The sequence below is a fragment of the Euleptes europaea genome, chromosome 16 (assembly GCF_029931775.1).
Source record: "Euleptes europaea isolate rEulEur1 chromosome 16, rEulEur1.hap1, whole genome shotgun sequence".
Taxonomy (NCBI): domain Eukaryota; kingdom Metazoa; phylum Chordata; class Lepidosauria; order Squamata; family Sphaerodactylidae; genus Euleptes; species Euleptes europaea.
The window spans coordinates 9,285,001-9,304,254 of NC_079327.1; the positions used below are offsets into that span (position 1 = coordinate 9,285,001).

The 19,254-nt window shown below is 43.1% G+C and overlaps 1 protein-coding gene and 1 non-coding gene across 4 annotated transcripts in view; one reads left to right on the forward strand and one right to left on the reverse strand.

The window, feature by feature from the left end:
• DACH1 (dachshund family transcription factor 1) overlaps nt 1–19,254 on the reverse strand; it is a 399,681-nt gene that overhangs the window by 184,194 nt on the left and 196,233 nt on the right. For 2 of the 3 annotated variants that reach the window (XM_056861977.1, XM_056861975.1), the window contains exon 3: nt 12,925–13,086. The exons of the other annotated variant lie outside the window; for it this stretch is intronic. In XM_056861977.1, coding sequence (XP_056717955.1) covers nt 12,925–13,086 — 162 coding nt within the window. The remainder of the gene's footprint in view (nt 1–12,924; nt 13,087–19,254) is intronic. 3 annotated transcript variants of the gene reach the window in all.
• Nucleotides 15,139–15,211, forward strand: TRNAS-GGA (transfer RNA serine (anticodon GGA)). The gene has a single exon. It is a non-coding gene; the product is annotated as a tRNA-Ser (tRNA).

A 19,254-nucleotide genomic window follows, 5' to 3' on the forward strand; every position in this document is an offset into this window, starting at 1 on the left:
TGCCTCCTAGACCCACTCAGATAATCATGTAGCCAGCATGTTTTCATATGTGCAAAGTGGGAAAAATATACCCATGTTAAGTGGCTAGCAATGATCCCTTTTAGACTTATGCTTGTAGGCATGTGGGAAGACACTGCACATGACACACACACCCCAAATAGCCCTGCATGATACTGATTTGTGCAAAGCCCCCCCCACACACACACACACATGAACACACGAAGCTGCCTTATACTGAGTGAAACCCTTGGTCAGTATTGTCTACTCAGACCGGCAGCGGCTCTCCAGGGTCTCAGGCAGGGGTCTTTCACATCACCTGCTCGCCTAGCCCCTTTAACTGGAGATGCCAGGGATTGATCATGGGACCCACATGCTAAGCAAAATGCTCTACCATGAGCCACAGCCCATCCACAACAAGAACACTTTGGATTGGGAAAATAATTACATTATATCAATTTCCTTTTCACCTAAAAGATGGAACCTAAACAAACATTGAACCCATGGACAGTTTTACTAGATGGGTTAGTTTTTCCTTTCTTGTTGCTGCTGTTTTTTGTTCGTTCGTTTGTTTAGAATATAAAGATATTTATGCCAATTGGGTTCAACCAAGTTCTCCTTCTTCCACTTAAAGAAATGGGGCATATTGCTTAGGAATGAAATGGCAAACAATTTAAAAAGCTGAATAAAATGTGCATTAGCTTCTAATAAAATATTAGTGGACGGAAATGTATTTTTTCTACAGAATTTTTTAATGAGTATACATTGTCTCTTTGCTGTTTTATAAGTGTATGTACTTATAGCAGTATGTACTCTGACTAAGGAGAATGAAACTGAAGCTTAATCAGTTTAGTATTTAGGTATTCCAGCCCTACTTCCTGATATTTGTGGAAGAGAACAATGTCAATTCTAACAAAATTTAGCAAAGTAATTTAATTAAATCCACTCATATTTCTTATTATAGTATGCTCAGAATACTGCAATCATCAAGACATCAGCAGTAATAAATGATACTGAAGTTAAGAAGGCGGATAAACAAATATTTCTAAAACTATGTTTCTTTTTGAAAATAAAGATATTACATAATTAACCCAAACACCAATAACATGGATTTTACAAATCCAATCCAATTTCATTTATATTTATATTTTAAATTTATATCCTGTCCCTCCCCACTACAGCAGGGCTTGGGACGGATAACAACAAATCAAATAAATTTAAAAACAGAAACAATTAAAATAGAATTAAAATCCATAAAATGCAAAAAAGATGGCGCCCTAAGTTCCCAGCAGAGCAGACTCCTGAGAATAATAAACCCTCCACAAAGTAAGTGAAGAGGGGGACTAAGGGGAACATATAGAAGGGGGGGAGGTCTCTGCCCGGTGACCGGTAGATGTAATAGAGAAGATGGAAGTCCTCAACCATGTGCCTGGCAAAACATCTCTGAATTTCAAGCCCTGCAGAACTGGGCCAGATCCTGCAGGCCCCTGGTCTCCTCAGACAGAGGGTTCCACCAGGCAGGGGCCACGGCTGAAAAGGTCCTGGCCCTGGTTGACGACAACCAGAGAGCTCTCTGGCCAGGGACGTCAAGTAGATTTTGGGAACTAAAACGAAGCATCCTTGGGGGGACATAGTGGGAGAAGGTCCCAGACCGTTAAGGGCTTTAAAGGTTAAAACCAGCACCTTGAACCTGACCTGGAAGTAAATCAGCAACCAATGCAGCTGGCGGAGAACAGGTTGGACAGAAACTGTCCAAGGGGTCCTTTTTAGGACCCTCACAGCTGCATTCTGTACCAATTGACCCAACATTTATATGCACCTTCTTGCCTAGTTAGTCCAGAGTTTGGGGCTGGGTTGTCACCAATATGTGCATGACACCCAGCTCTACCTGTTGATGGACGACCAATTGGAATTGGTGGCAACGGATCTGACTAGTTGCCTGGAGGCGGTGGTAAAGTGGTTGAGACCGAGCCGCCTGAAACTTAATCCATCTAAGACAAAGGTCCTATGGGTGAGCCATACTGGACAGTACAAGTTCATTTCTTCTTCTTCTTACACTTGACTATTCTATATAAAAGCACTGGTGCTCTGCTGGGTTTTTTTTTAGAAATTTGCTAATGTTGCTTAGGTTATTACATCAAAGAGGCTGTTTCAGATTTTCCATAGAATGGGGGGGGGGGAATCCTTGAATTGCAGGGACCAACAGTGCTTTAAGAGCCCTGCATTAAAGCTGCGAATATTCTTAAGTTTTCAAATGACAATTTCCCCCCACCCCCGGCCCTTAAGTCTGACGTTCAGACTCAAAAAGTCTCAGAACCTGTTATCTGACAGACTATTCCAGATATCTACATCCATTCCTAGGGAATAGTAAGTATAAAAGCATATTTTAAAAAGGGAAGTGACACAACATTTTCCAGGGCTTTTTGACTACTGCTTTGCAAAGAGTTGTGATCTCAGGTTTACCCATTGATCCTGGACACGTTATAAAGTGCATCTGAAAGACTGCCAAAAGCACATCATACGTCAGAAGCAATTTATGGCAACAGAGCCCCGTGGCGCAGAGTGGTAAGCTGCAGTACTGCAGTCCAAGCTCTGCTCACAACCTGAGTTCGATCCCAACGGAAGTCGGTTTCAGGTAGCCGACTCAAGGTTGACTCAGCCTTCCATCCTTCCAAGGTCGGTAAAATGAGTACCCAGCTTGCTGGGGGTCAAGGGAAGACGACTGGGGAAGGCAACAGCAAACCACGCCAGAAACAAAGTATGCCTAATAAACGTTGGGATGTGATGTCACCCCATGGGTCAGGAATGACCCGGTGCTTGCATAGGGGACTACCTTTACACACACACAAACATACACACACACACAAACACATATGGAGATTTGTATATCGCAGCTATCTGCTACAGCTGACATTTGCCTTCTGAGAGTTTTTTTTTTTTCCTTCTGAAGTGCAACTTTGGAGGAATGCAACTGAATTAGACATAACCTCTGTCTGGAAAGGAGAGGGAGGAAGTTATATATTAATTAAAGGCAAAAAAAGTGAAAAGATGGCAAAGTATAAATCTGCTAAACAACAGCAAATAATTTAAGTGAAGCAACAACGCTGCCATTGAACGGGAGACTTTTTAGAAAGAGCGTGCTCTGGCTTTTTCACCCTCCGATTTGGAATCTGCTCACAGTTACTGCCAGCTTAACCAAAAAGGATTAACTCTCATATCCAACTGAGAACACAGATAATTCTCAGTAATTGGTAAAAAATGAAGATGAATGGGGCTGAGAGATAAGGAGCAATTAGCTCATCAGCAGTTACAGCTGTGCACTCAATCCGGATCCATCTCTGGAGCCCCGTCCCCTTTTAAAGAACCCAGGCAAGAGAAACGCGGGGGCCACCTCCCCCCACTTCCCCAAATCGGCGGTATACCTGCCTATCATCCTTCCCTCTCCCGTTTTTATTTCCGCGCTTCAGGACGACACCTGTCATAGCACTCTATGTAAATTACTGCCTCTCCTAGGACAGGAGTCTACAGCCAATCTTCTTTTTTAAACTTAAGGAGAAAGGGAGGGGGGAGGTGAAAGAACCAGAATCCAAACGACTACTGTAGACAGTCTTAAATTCCCTGTCAATCGTTTCATTATAGCAGCATCATCTGTTTGAAAATATAAGCAATTCCCTCATCTAATTATAGGGATTATTTGAGGTTCATTAACATTGCCAAGGAAGAGATTCAGATGTGGTACTGGAGAGCTCTGCTCACTGGCCGGCTTGCGTCCTGTTTCCTTCTCTTTGCTTTCTCAAGGACTTCGAGAGTTTTTTTTCTTCCCCCTCCCGAAGCCGTAAAATTAATTCTTCATTCCAAAATAGACACATGAATCGAGAGAAAGGAAATGACTGCATTTTTTACTGTTCTGTTCTTGGAGGAGGCTACCCCGAGACGAACACTTCCTAATCGATTGCTTTGATGTTCTTTCCCCTTCCCTCCCAGGCCAAAGAACAGAAGAAGAAGAAGAAGAAGAAGAAGAAGAAGAAGAAGAAGAAGAAGAAGAAGAAGAAGAAGAAGAAGAAGAAGAAGAAGAAGAGTTGGTTTTTATATGCCGACTTTCTCTACCACTTAAGGAGGAATCAAACCGGCTTACAATCACCTTCCCTTCCCCATAACAGACACCCTGGGAGGTAGGTGAGGCTGAGAGAGTGTGACTAGCCCAAGGTCACCCAGCTGGCTTCGTGTGCAGGAGCGGGGAAACAAATCCAGTTCACCAGATTAGCCTCCGCCCCTCATGTGGAGGAGTGGGGAATCAAACCCGGTTCTCCAGATCAGACTCCACTGCTCCAAACCACCGCTCTTAACCAATACACTACACTAGCTCTCTTAAGGAAGGTAACTGTTTCTGTCCAGCAAGAGTTCTTACCCTCATTGTGTTCTTACTGTTTTTGAATGTTGTAAATGTGTGAGGATTTAAAAAACCAAAAGGAAGTCCAATGTGTCAAAAGCACCGTTCTTTTTTCGACACATCTTGTGGTTGTTCACGGATCGTGCTATCTGGGCCAGGCTTACATTTCCTAACTGTGTTTGGAAACAGACTACATCGAAGCTTTTCTGATTGCTTCATTTCCTTCAAGAAATAATGGCAGGAGTTTTTAAAAAGTATGATTGCTGTTTAAACAATGAGATTTGTTTCTGGAACATCTGTTTCGAGATCACATTATAAATGAACTCATTTCCTACCTTGCAAGTAATTTGCCATTGTTGATCACTGTTTACGAGATATGTGGTGGGGATATTAGGTAATGGCAAAAGTTCTTCTTAGATCCTTGGAAAATGTCATAAAAATTTTGTACAGTATTTTTCTAACAGTTAAGCTTAAGGATGGGGAGGGAGGGGTCGGTAATTTTATCCGCGGTCTTAAAAAGCCACTGACTACGACGATAGGAGCTCTTCTTCCTGGTTTAGTTACCTTTCTTATGTTTTTTGTGCTCTCTTTGGAGTTCATCCTTCTCCTCACTATTTAATAGGGTTGCCAGCTCCAGATTGGGAAATTTCTGGAGGTTTGGAGGTGGAGATTTGGGAGGGTGGGATTTGGGGAGGGGAAGAACCTCGACAGAATTTAATGCCATAAAGTCCACCCTTCAAAGGGGCAATATTCGCCAGGGAAACTGATTTCTGTAGTCTGGAGATCAGCTGTAATTCCGGGAGATCTCGAGGCCCCATCTGGAGGTTAGCAACCCTACTACTTACTCATTTTAATTGTCTTCTTCAAATGCCTTCTGTATACAGGCTTCCCATCAGCTTCTCCTGTCTTAACAGAAAATTTCTGATTGAAATATAAGTTATAAGGCTGGGTGCAGTCTGTGACACTGGGTGTGTCACAGAAAAACTCTAATATGCACTAGGAGACACTCAAAATCAAGGATTTCCACAATTCCAGGGACTGTTTCAGAGTTGTCCCTAATGCTAATGTGCAGGAAGTCTATGTTGTTACCATAATATTTATAACAGCACTTTGAGGCTCAAAGCATTTTACAAAAATTATCTGAATGATTCTGAAAACAACCTCATAAGGAAAGATAACATTATGGCGTCTATATTGCAAATGTAGCTGCCCTAATAGTGGAAGAAAAAAGAGGGGAATACGACCCAACCTAAAAACAGAAGCTGGGTACTAGAGGTTGGGTAAAAGGTTAAAAATATTTTAAAAACATTAAAATAGCACAATGGCATATCCTGAGGCTGACATCTGTAACCACAACTAAACGCGTTTCGGCCTATTGGGCCTTCATCAGTGGTTAATTAAAACCCATGTTAACCTGCACACATTTACAGAAATAAATAAATAAATACATACATACATACATACATACATACACACACAAACAGTTCAAACCCAACCAGGCATGTGTATAGGTTGTAAAATCTATTACCAATTACTCAAACATCTGGTCAGATTGGTTCTAGTTGTAATACTGGTTAGTATATGTCTCTCATATACTATGTGTGCAGGTATCAACCTAGTAGTATATGTAAATTATATTTACAGTATACCTCGGGTACCCAGCTGCCCTACTAGCCCAGACTAGCTGAATCTCATCAGAGTTCAGAAGCTAAGCAGGGTTGGTTCTTAGATGGCCAACCTCCAAGTGGTGGCTGGAGATCTCCTGCTATTACAACTGATCTCCAGCTGATAGAGATTAGTTCCCCTGGAGAAAATGGCCGCTTTGGCAATATTACCCTTGTTAATTATGTGCAGACGTGCATTCTACATGTACACATGGTTCGTTGGTTTAGGTTGGGATGGTCTTCCAAACCCCAAACTTCCAAACAACTCCCAAAGTGAAATTTCCTACATTCTAACAGCTGCTTAGGTTGAGGTGCAAGAGCAGTTCAAAGGCAAAAAAACATTCTGGAGTGTGCATGTTATTTGATTATTGAGTAAAAAAAAGTTTCAGAGGTCCCTTCTGAAAAACAATTGGGGGGAAAGGGGGGGGGAGAAACTCAACCTAAAAGTTAGAAGAAACCAAAGGGGTTGATGTAAGCACTATCTACTATAACAAAAAATGCATTTATTTTATTATATATTGTGCACAATTGTATTTAAAAACCCAAGGCCTAAAATAAGGATTCCTAAAAAGTACAGAAAGCCAATTCTAGGAAAAATACATGATGTATGTGAGCTAGCATTTGCCCCACTGGGGGAAAACATATAGTTTGCTTTAAATTGTTGGTAAATTATCCCTAATATAGCAGCTATAGGGGAGCAATTTGAGGTCAGTAAAATGTGCCATGGCCCCTACTCCCTTGATTTAAATGGGGAGGACAGTGTGGCTGCTATTTAGGGGAGGGACCCTGGCTCAGTGGTAGAGCATCTGATTGGCATGTAGAAGGTCCCAGGTTCAATCCCCGGCATCTCCTGTTAAAGGGACTAGGCAAATAGGTGATGTGAAAGACCCCTGCCTGAGAACCCAGACAGCCGTTGCTGCTCTGAGTAGACAATACTGACTTTGATGGACCAAGGGTCTGATGCAGAATAAGGTAGCTTCATGTGTTCATGTAGTAATCATTTTTTTTGCTGGAAACCCACTTGTAGATCTCTGAGGGCTTCATCTGGCTTGGCTCACATGTACAATGATGGTCAGGATTTTTCATTGCCGGGTAAAGGTAAAGGTCCCCTGTGCAAGCACCGGGTCATTCCTGACCCATGGGGTGATGTCACATCCCGACGTTTACTAGGCAGACTTTTGTTTACGGGGTGGTTTGCCAGTGCCTTTCCCAGTCATCTTCCCAGAAAAAAGTTTCAAAGGTCCCTTCTGAAAAACAATTGGGGGGGGGGAAGGGGGGAGAAACTCAACCTAAAAAAAACTCAACTCAGCAAGCTGGGTACTCATTTTACCGACCTCGGAAGGATGGAAGGCTGAGTCAACCTTGAGCCGGCTACCTGAAACCAACTTCTGCCGGGATCAAACTCAGGTCGTGAGCAGAGCTTGGACTGCAGTACTGCAGCTTACCACACCACGGGGCTCCTTCATTGCCAGAGAAAATGACAATCATAACATGTCTGTGTGCCATCAAGTCACAGCTGACTTTGGTGACCCCATTTGGAAGGGGTGTCAAACAAAAGGCCAGTGGGCCGGCTGTGGCTCCTCAAGAGTTCTTATCTACGTATCTTGCAAGCCAGCTGAGGCTACCCCCTTCCCTCTGGATCTGGGCTGGTGAGGCATGGTCCAGCCTGACCGGGTGACATTTATGTCATATCCGGCCCTTGTAACAAATGAGTTCAACACCCCAGCCATAGGGTTTTCAAGGCAAGAGACATTTGGAGGTGGTTTGCCATTGCCTGCCTCTGAATCACGACCCTGATATGGTTTCTCATCCAAATACTAACCACGGCTGACCCTGCTTAGTTTCTGAGATCGGATGAGTTCAGGCTAGCCTGGGGCTATCCAGGCCAGGGCATAATAACACACTTCCTATTAAATATAGATGTGACTTGTTTTTCAATCTTGCATTTCTAAGGCCACACATTTTCAAACAGTACAGTTTCAAAAAGCTGGCTTTTTTAAAGTTTGTTTTTCGACAAGCAAACTAAAATAATTTATCTGGGCTGCACGCTGGTGTGTAAAGTTGCCACTAAAAAGAATCCAGGACATTTTTCCTTCTTATCTGCAGTGTTGCCAGTATCAGCCAACCTGTCACAAGATGCCGCTTGATATAAACAAGAGATTGCAAAGGCATCTCAGTAATCAATATTAGGATGGCTACAGTATGGAATCCCGACCACCGCATATCATTTGTCTCGGCATCTATTTCTATGACCAAATGAAGCATTAATTCAAATCATAAATCTATGGTGATTTAAAACTGGGAATGAGCACCTGCCCGCTTTAATGATTTATTTTGTACATTTCAGTAAGCAGGGGATTTGTCCATATGAACTGACAGGTCACCTTCAGATGCCAGCACCAGACTGTTTATCACTGTGTAGACTAGAATCTCATCGCAGCAAGCAAATATTAAACTAAAAGAATCCGACTCACTGTGGAAAGTGGAGGGGGGCGTCAAGACCATATATTTTACTAATACTGCGTGTGGACACCAACACAGGTACTTCTTCCCACTTCAAAGGGCAATTCTAGTGGGAAGCTGCAAGCTCAAAGCTATGGCGCTCAATTGGGGAGGTGAGAAATTATTAATTATAAATGTCATTCATCTCCTTTAGATCCTTTTATTCCATAACCTTTCATTGCTATTTTTTATTATCATCATGCTAGACGACTTATTACTAATGGTGTGCCCATAGTAATTAGGTGTGCTACAAAAATAGAATGAAAGAAAACAGAGGCAGACTCGCACTTCTGCACATGCTGGATAATGCACTTTCAATCCACTTTCAATGCACTTTAATGACAGTTTGCAAGTTGATTTTGCCATTCTGCACAGTAAAATCCAGCTTCAAAGTGCATTGAAACCTGATTGAAAGTGCATTATTCGGCATGTGCGGAAGTGCATCCTGCAAGAGTGATAACTGCGTGCCGTTAAGCCGCAACTGACTCGTGGTGACTCGTGGTCTGTTAGCAATGCTGATTCTATGACCTTAAGCAGATGATGAGAGGGAGGGCATCTTGGCTATCTTCTGGGTATGGAGTAGGGGTCACTGGGTGTGTGTGTGGGGGGGGGAGGTAGTTGTGAAATTCCTGCATTGTACAGGGGGTTGGACTAGATGACCCTGGTGGTCCCTTCCAACTCTATGATTCTATAATTTACACCTGAACTTGTCTGCTGAAGAATCCTTGCGCATTGGGGCATGTTCTAGAACATACTTGTAGTTTGCAAGGGATGGACTACATGTCCTAGAATAACCCATCATTCCTTATACTCCCACATTTTCTTTTGCGGGAACGTCACAGCTGACTTATAATGACCCTGTCGGGTTTTTCAAGGCAAGAGACATTCACAGGTGGTTTGTCATTGCCTGCCTCCGTATCACAACCCTGTACATAGGGGTAGGCAAACTGTCTTTCAATTTATCTACCATTATCAGTCTCCCCACCAAGAATCGTAGGGATGTCCAAACAAGGATTGAAACTCACTGACTGTATGGTTATAAAATATACCAACAAAATTCATAAGTATTTATCTTGAAAGGATGTGCTTTTCCAGATTGCAATACGCACGAATTTTACAAAATGAACATTGTTTCACTAAAAAAAATCTAAATAATCTCATAATATAAAATGATACTCTGTGCATGCACCGAATGTTTCTCCTTTAAATCTTTTGTTAACGTCATTTTATTTGTTTATTTTGCTGTCCAAGTCAGGAACACTAATTGCAGATCAGAGCCACATAAACAGCTCCAAAGGCCAGAGGAAAAAAACTCTCAGGACTGTGAAGATTAGTTCATGTTGAAAGCAAACCTTATAAAACAAACATTGTAATTTGCAGAAGTTCATATTCCGAACCAAGGAATTAAAAACTTTGGTAGCAGCATGAGTTTTAAGACCAAATTGTAAATGGGACTTCTAGATTTGCTAACAGATAAACATAAACAGCTCATTCCTGAGCTTTCGGCGTGCGGGGACACCGCGGCAGAGGTGCTACCGCGGCGCCTCCTAAGCGGTTCCCCACCCACCAAAACCTTGAAAAAAGCCTTTTTGCTGCTTTTTTTCTTTTTAAATGGGTTTTTCACCCCATTGAGAGGAGCGATAATGCGCCTGCTAAAAAGCAACGCTGTACTTGCCACTGGCGTGCCAGGATGAAAGGGCACAAGGAGCTGCCTACAGGGAGCTCCGCCCCCCGCACGCCCCAAGAACGCCCCCAGGGATGCCGGCACGTCCCTCCAGAACACCGGTGCAGGCCTTTATGCCGGTGGGATGGTGGCAGAAGGCCCGTTGGCGTTCCGGGGTGGTGCTGCCACGGCAGCGCTGGTAGACCGGCATCTGGGCTTCCCCGCTGGCGTTGGGGCCACTTACAGTGGCGTACGTAGCCCAGACGCCGGCGTGGGAGGCCCCTACACCGGCGCAGTCCCTTCCTGGCCTCCTGAGGACTTTTGTCCTCAGAAGTCAGGAATGTGCTGGATATGTTCTAAAGTCTGCTCTTGGTTGGTCATGGAATTGAATTTGAAGAAAAGAAAAGAAAAGAAAAGAAAAGAAAAGAAAAGAAAAGAAAAGAAAAGAAAAGAAAAGAAAAGAAAAGAAAAGAAAAGAAAAGAAAAGAAAAGTCAATATAGGAGTAATTGAAACCTGAAAGAATAATGTCTCTTTTAAATTGCTTATTGTTTACTAAGACAATAGCTGGTTATAGCCTCATTGTCAGATACAGATTAAACTAGTTCTATTATTAGTTTTTATTCTTACAGCTGCAGGTGAGGGTAGGGAAATCAGCATCAGTTTGGTGGAAATGTTCTTATTCCTGAAACTGTAAGTGCAGGAAAAACAGTGCAAAGACAAACTAAAAATAGAAAAGCTCATACCCTGCCAGAAATTTTGTTAGTCTTTAAGGTGCTACTGGACTCTTCCTCTTTTCTAAATCTAAAAATAAGAATGACATGGATTAAGCACAGGTTCTGAGGAATTCAGACCAGGAGAAGACTGAATACAACAGCTTATTTATTCCTTGTTTATATCAACAGTAACTCTAAAGGCTTCCTAAGAGGACTTCCTGTGAGGACTTTCGACGGCAGGACACCAGCAGGAGGCCGAGCCGTTGTTTGAGTACCATGCTGCTGCAGCCATCCAGAGGGGCCAGTGCAAGCGGCATTACGCCAGCGTGCATGCCAAGTTTGCATGGTGCAAGTGGCACGGATGCTGGCATTGGGGTGATGTCGCCTCCTAAGCCGATTTGGCCCCCTACCTCAGGAATGCCCTCTAAGAATGCCACCTGTGAACCAACCATTTTACTTATATCACGTTACAAGTCACATGAACACATGAAGCTGCCTGATACTGAATCAGACCCATGGTCTATCAAACTCAGTACTGTCTACTTAGGCAGAGGCTCTCCAGGGTCTGAGGCAGAGGTCTTTCACATCATCGACCTGCCTAGTCCCTTTAACTGGAGATGCCGGGGACTGAACTTGGGGCCTTCTGCATGCCAAGCAGATGCTCTACCACTGAGCCACAATCAGAAGTAGAAAATGGTCCTAATTGCTTTCCTTTCCTCAAGGGCTTAAAGACAACCCATCTACGGGTCTCACTGTAGCTACCTATACTCCCTTTTGCAGCCTAATATTTCTTTTTCTTTCCTCTTCCCACCCCGCCTGCTGTTAACCTTTTTTTGCTAATGATCAAAGTGCTACGGCCTCATCTGTCTTCATCAAAAGTGAACCAGTTTCCTCGAGCAATACCTGTAGCTTTTTTTGCCTGCAGCTGAAACATTATCAGGCGATAAAGAAAAAAAGAAGAAGCAGGAAAAACTGGCCTCCAAATCTGCTGACACGTGCCCATTTGTTGCTTTTGTTCTTGAGTACAGGTTAAATAATAAATATGTACAGAACGGTTTTGAACAAAAACGTTGTCAAGTTGTCATCCTTAAGAATAACCTCAAAAAAAATCCGCAGAATACAAAAAAAGAGGAATATATTAGATTGTCATGTCTGTTTTATGTCTATGCGACCCCTGCCATGTACAATAGTTAACAGTACCAAAACTCCTCTTTCAGTGCACTCAATCCATTTATCTCGGAGAGCAGAAGGGACCGATTACAATGGAATGACCTTAAAAGCTGGTGTAATTGTACAGTATACTTTAGAAAGGGAAAAAAACAAAACAAATTGGCTACAGGCATAAATAGATCACGCCAACTTATTAATCAGAAAGGACTGATAACTGTTCCAACCAGTTAACATAGAAAAACAAGAATTACTATTTAAGAAAAGTATTCATAAAGGTAAAATAAAACAAAGCGTGAAAACATTGTTATTTTTTCTCTCTTTTCAACACCAGGCATGAAAGACAAATATTTTGGCTTTCTAGCTGGCCAAACTATTCGCTCCTCAAACTAGTTACGCCAAAGAATTTGTTTCAAATTGGTCAAGTGGCAGTCTGTCAGATAAAAAAAAATAACGTTAAATCCAAATATTTTAGCTTAATGTGGTTGGGATGCTGTGGAATTAATGTGGTAGGATACTTTGATATGACAATTTCATTTAACCCTACAATGGTGGAACAATGAGAGCATTCAAATGCCATTCTTTTAGAGAATAAACGAATCAGGGTCTGCAGGGAATCCCCTGAAAAGGGTACATTCTTCAAAAAAAAAAAAAAAAGCACAAATCCTACGGCGTGAATCTACTAATTTCTGTATTCAAGGAAGCCAAAACCCACATAAAATGCCGCGTCTTTCCCCCTGCCCTTTCATCAACAGGTAAGAACCAGTATTACAATTGACTACAGCATGATTTAAGTTAAGACTTTAGCTGTTAGATCGGAAACTTACCCACACTAGAATTCAGGTCTCCGTTCTCGGACTCTGCTCCGTGCTGATTATTACTGGCGTGATAGTTTGACATAGCTTCTAATTTGATTTTTTTCACCTTCATTGCTTCTGCAATGGCGGCGTTGGTGGCAGCTGCTGCTGCGGCTGCGGCAGCTGTGAGACCTAAAAAGGGACAGGAACGGAACTAATGAAATTATAACTTCTCACCAATTTTCCATTTGGATTTATATCGTTTCGTCGCTCACACCATCTGAACTCAAGGCATCCTCAAGGAACTCACTAACTTACTAGAAGGCAATTTCAGCAACACGCAGCTCAGAAGGATATATATTTCTTCCTGAGGTATTTATTGACATTACTTATAAGAGATGTTTTTTTTCAAAAGGGTTTCTGATTTTTACAGGAAATCAGCCATCCAAAAATAAAATCAAAATGGCAATTTATCATATCTTATTTATTTATTTATATTTTTATCCTGCCCTCTATCCCAGCTGGAGCTGGGCTCAGGGTGGCAAACATCAATGATAAATCATTAAAATATAATAAAATAATCAATTCAATACAATACTTAATTGTAAACCAATAGGACTTTGACCAATAGGACTTTGGCCGGACTTGAAAAGGCAGTTAGGTTCCCCCACTTGGATGGTAGGAAGAGTGTAGGATAGGGTTGCCAGGTCCCTCTTCGCCACCGGCGGGAGGTTTTTGGGGTGGAACCTGAGGAGGGCGGGGTTTGGGAAGAGGAGGGACTCCAATGCCATAGAGTCCAATGGCCAAAGCGGCCATTTTCTCCAGGTGAAATTATCTCTATCGGCTGGAAATCAGTTGTAATAGCAGGAGATCTCCAGCTGCCACCTGGCGGTTGGCAACCCTAGTGTAGGGGGAGGAAGGTAGGCCAGTTTCGATGTACACTGTTGCTGCCCCCAACCATAGGCCTGGCAGAACATCTTGGTCTTACAGGTCCTGCAGAATTGTGACAGTCTCCACCAGGCCAGGGCCAAGTTCGAGAAATCCCTGGCCCTGGTTGAGGACAGCCGGACACTTCTTGGGCCGGGTTGGCATCAGCTGAGTGCAGAGCTCTCCGGGGGGCATAAACCTTTCATCAGTAATAGTTGGCAATGCTGTCCACTTACGTTCTTATCCCTCAGGGAAGGAAGCTAACTTGGCTTCCATAGCCTGAGGGAACACACACTTACAAAAAGATTAGTTTGAACACATGTATTGTATGAGACAACTTATCGGCTTTCACTGCATCTCTCTCAAAGACCACCTTCTCGCTTATGTTCAAAGTAACTTCTCTGAGAGGTCCTAAGAGTGCCCCATTTCAATCTACTGCCTTTGCACCATTCAAACAACTAGGTTATCGTACATCAAATGGTATTCTTGGTGGTTGCCTTTCAGTTATGTTACTCCTTTATTGTAGGGCTGTGCCAACAGAGGCCAAAAGGGTCCCAAGCATACGCAGATACTCGTCCACTGAAAGGGGTGCTTCTTCGCCTTAGGATCTCAGCCAATAAATACATTTTTGTTTCCGAACTGGATATAATGACCAGGCCTCCAATATGTTCAAGCTTGCAATACTAAAAAAGGTGAACTGTGCATCAGCAACATTTGGCACATGTATGTGGGGGCAGATACACACATGCCCCTAGCAATCTAATAATGCAACATGCACATCACACACACAACTGCGAGTAATGCTCTTGCTAAGCATATACACTTTTTTTTAATTAATAGTTTTAGCACTGATTCACACACAACTATAACCCTATATCACTGTCTACGGAGCGGGGCGGGAAAGAAGGTCAGTTCCAAGGACAGGGATTTCTTATATAGTTTTGAAAGTAAACACAACAATTAAAAACAGAACTATCTTTTATAAATAAATTCTACTTTACAGCACATTTCTTCACAACACAGTATGAATTCACGGTCAAACTTTAGTTATCCAGTTCTCCCAACTGTCCATGTCCAATATGGGGCACCTGCAAAATCTCTTTATAACATGGCCCATTTCAAAATCCGGTTGCGCCATATAGCCCCATAAGATGCTATGCCAAAATTCCTTTGGTTCCACAGCGCTAGCAAAACCACACCAGGGATTCACAGGCCCCTTGACCCTGTGTCTCCCTGAGGAGGAGGAGGAGGAGGAGGAGGAGGAGGAGGAGGAGGAGGAGGAGGAGAAGGAGGAGGAGGAGCAGGAGGAGGAGGGCAGGGGCTGTGGCTCAGTGGGTAGAGCATCTGCTTGGAATGCAGAACGTCCCAGGTTCGATCCCTGGCATCTCCCGTAGAAAAGACCAGGTAGGAGGTAATATGAAAGACCTCTGCCTGAGACCTTGGAGAGCCACTGCCGGTCTGAGTAGACAATACTGACTTTGATAGACCAGAGGTCTGATTCAGTATAAGGCAACTTCATGTGATCATGTGGGGAGGAGGAGGAGGAGGGGAAGAAGAATAGGAGGAGGAGGAGTTGGTTTTTATATGCTGACTTTCTCTACCACTTAAGGAAGAATCAAACCGGCTTACAATCACCTTCCCCTCCCCACAACAGACACCCTGTGAGGTAGGTGAAGCTGAGAGAGTGTGACTAGCCCAAGGTCACCCAGCTGGCTTCATGTGGAAGAGAGGGGAAACAAATCCAGTTCACCAGATTAGCCTCCACCGCTCACGTGGAGGAGTAGGGAATCAAACCCGGTTCTCCAGATCAGAGTCCACTGCTCCAAACCACCGCTCTTAACCGCTGCACCACGCTGGCTCTCAACACTACTACAACTGAGAATAGTGGTTCCAACAGCCCCTAAAGAGGCCCTGCGGCCCCATAGGACCTTCCTGCCTGGCTAGACTACACTGTGATCAAGACCAGCCATCTCCATAGAGGTTCTATGGCTGCACCACAAAGGCATACCAACAAAAGGCAAAAAGGACATGTTATGTATTGGAAGCCGTTAAACAACCCAAACCCTTCTTGAAGCTCATGTGTTCTAGAAGCCATTAGAACAGGGCTGAGTTACTTACCGTACCAAAAAATCTACAAAAGGATATCACCATACAAAAGCAATTAAAAAAACAACCCTCTTCTCTAATTTTACGATGCATCTAATTTAAAATTAATATTTGGGACGTTCTTTATTTCTAGCTTTGCTTTTCACCAGTCAGTTGCAGTGGGAAAAGACATAATACCTATCAAGCGCTGTGATCCTAACAATTTGTTCTTTTCTTTTTCTTTTTTCCTTTTAAGATGAGGAATTTCAGATGTGATCCGTTTTTTACATGTTTATCTACAAGCGTTGTAAATACTGCATATGCCACAGGGTGATTTATATGTTTGTGACAAAATAAAATTTTAAAAGCATATCCAAAAGACAGACATAACGACGTTGATTTTTAAAGCATTTTTTCTTCTTCACTTTTTGCCAGTAACTGTTCCAAACATTTAAAAAAACTTGTCAAAAAAGCTACCCTATTACAGTTGTAGGCAGTAGTTATCATTAATATTCTGAAATTGATAAGCTGTTTATGTCTGGCATTCTTCCTGCTGATTATTCAGGGAGACAGGGCACTTTATAAATATCTCATCACTCCAGCGTCACACAAATTTCATCGACAGTGCTCCTGCACAGCTATTAGCAATATGAATCTAACCATTACAAGGAGAAGGGAAAAAAATCGAACATGTGGCATTAATACGCAGTCCTGGTTCCTAACCATCTGATAGGCAGATGGCGTAAAGTGGATTCTCCAGCTGAAATGAAGGGGTACATCATTTAAAACCTTGTTTGCATTCTAACTGATATCAGTGCCATATTGATATACATGATACATCATGGCAGTATTTGAACAATCTAGTTTGTTTCAGTCATAAATGTTTACAGCCTTGTTTTTTATCTTTAGAGGCATGTTCTGAAGCGCATATTTCTAATTTATGAAATCTATTGTTTACTTCTGTGGAACCAGAAGATTAGCAAGATGGGGGAATGCAAAATTGCCGCAACCATCGCAGAAGGATGAATAAAGAGATGCTTCTCCTCCCTCCCCCCATTTCCAATAAAGACCGTTAGTAAAGGAATTAAAAAATTAGCTTAGGCATTTTATGCATTAAATACATTTATTCATTAAACCTCCCAGCTTTCCCTCTCCCCATGTGACATACTTATATGTTTAATGCTTTAACACAGCAATTCATTTAAAGCTCTCACTGTGTGCAATTAATCTTGTCCAACAATTTAATTCAAAAAGCAAAACATCAAAAAGTAAAGTTCAATTCAACAATCGTGGCTCCGAAGTAATCTTCCCTGCCGCTGACAGTTCCTATAGTCTTCCTTGGGAAAAGCTGTTCAAGGTGTCTTGTAAGAGCTGGGTGCACCTGAATTATAACTCAATTCAAAGCTCTTGAAGTCTTAACAGGAACTCGGGTCTTAACTTCAGCTAGACAAAACCAACGGAAGCACATACTGAATAAACGCCTTCCCCCCACTCCCCACAAATCTTCTTCTTCAGTGCTATCCAGCAGAATATTTCCTCCCTCTCCCTCACAAATCTAGGAAGATCTCAGAGCTGAGATTCAAATTTGCCAATTCAAAGAAGTGATAATGGGATTGGGGGTGGGGAGGGCTACTGAAGTTCACTTCCCACACAAATCTTAACAAGGAAGGGAATCCACAGGCGACAAAAGATAATGTTCAGCCACTGAACAAAAGTGGAAATCACCGGAAATGTCTTCTCCCCGGTGAATATCTGTCTTCTTTGAGATCTGCCTGTTGCAGACCTCAGGGACAAGGGGCACATCAGTGAGCCAGCGTGGTGTAGTGGTTAAGAGCGGTGGACTATAATCTGGAGAACGGGGTTGGATTCCCCACTCCTCCACATGAGCGGTGGACTATAATCTGGAGAACGGGGTTGGATTCCCCACTCCTCCACATGAGCGGCGGACTCTAATCTGGAGAACGGGGTTGGATTCCCTACTCCTCCACATGAGCAGTGGACTATAATCTGGAGAACGGGGTTGGATTCCCTACTCCTCCACATGAGCAGCGGACTCAATCTGGTGAACCGGGTTCGATTCCCCACCCCTACACATGAAGCCTGCTGGGTGACCTTGGCCTAGTCACAGTTCTCTCAGAACTCTCTCAGCCCCACCTACCTCACAAGGTGTCTGTTGTGAGGAGGGGAAGGGAAGGTGATTGTAAGCTGGTTTGAGACTTTCGGTAGAGAAAATCGAGGTATAAAAAACTACTCTTCTTTCGCACAGGTCTAAAATCAGCTACTCAAGGACGGCCACCAGACTGCCTTATTCAATGGGACATTTGGTATGAAGTAAAGTCTTCTTGGTTTTCTCAGCTAGATGAAATCCCATTGCCATGATTCTGCCAAGCCTGCGGCTTGTATTTTATCTACACCAGGAGTCCCCAACCTTTTTCAGCACGTGGATCTCTTTGAAATTCTGACAAAGGGTGGTGGGTGCAACAAGAAAATGTCTGTTGCAGGAGGTGGAGCAACACACACAGAGGAAGTCCAAGTGCAGGGGAGAAGAAGGGTGATTTTAAAATACACCGGGGAGGAGGGGTGAGTGAGAATAAAACACTGGGGCAGCAGCTGCCACTAAAACAATTTTATTTCAATCCACATAGCCAATCAGAAGCCTTGCTGGGCAAGAATCCCACATGGACCTACTCACTTCCTAAAAACGCTTGGTGGGCACAAAGAAAGGTGTCGACGGGAACCATGTTGGAGACCCCTGTTCTAGACACTGAGATATACATCTGTTTGTGGCCTATCATCAGAACAACCACATTTACTAGTACAGGTTGAGTAGCCCTTAACCAGAAATCCAACCAGAATGACCCAAAAAGGTACACTGTTTACTAATCTAAGTCACAGAAATAGGCTGGACGTGCTCTCCCCAGCAAGGCAGGAGAAGAACTGGAAGCTAGAGGTGACAGGAAGTAGAATTTAGTTCCTGCCTCCCCTAGCAGTGGGCGAGAAACACCCAAAGATCAAGAGGCCCTTCCCTCAGAGCAGGAAACCAGAGGTTTTGAGCCGACATGCAGGCAATACTCATAGGCCCTCAGCAGTGCGCCAAGCCTCTCTCACCTTTGCGTTCCGATGGTTCAGTGTACACAAAAGTATTTAAAATATTGTTTAACATTACATTCAGGCTATGTGTATAAAGTGTATATAAAACATATATAAAACATTAATGAATTTTGTGTTTAGACTTGGGTCCCATCCCCAAGAGATCTCATTATTGGTTCTTGTAGATTATCTGGGCTGTGTGACCGTGGTCTTGGTATTTTCTTTCCTGACGTTTCGCCAGCAGCTGTGGCCGGCATC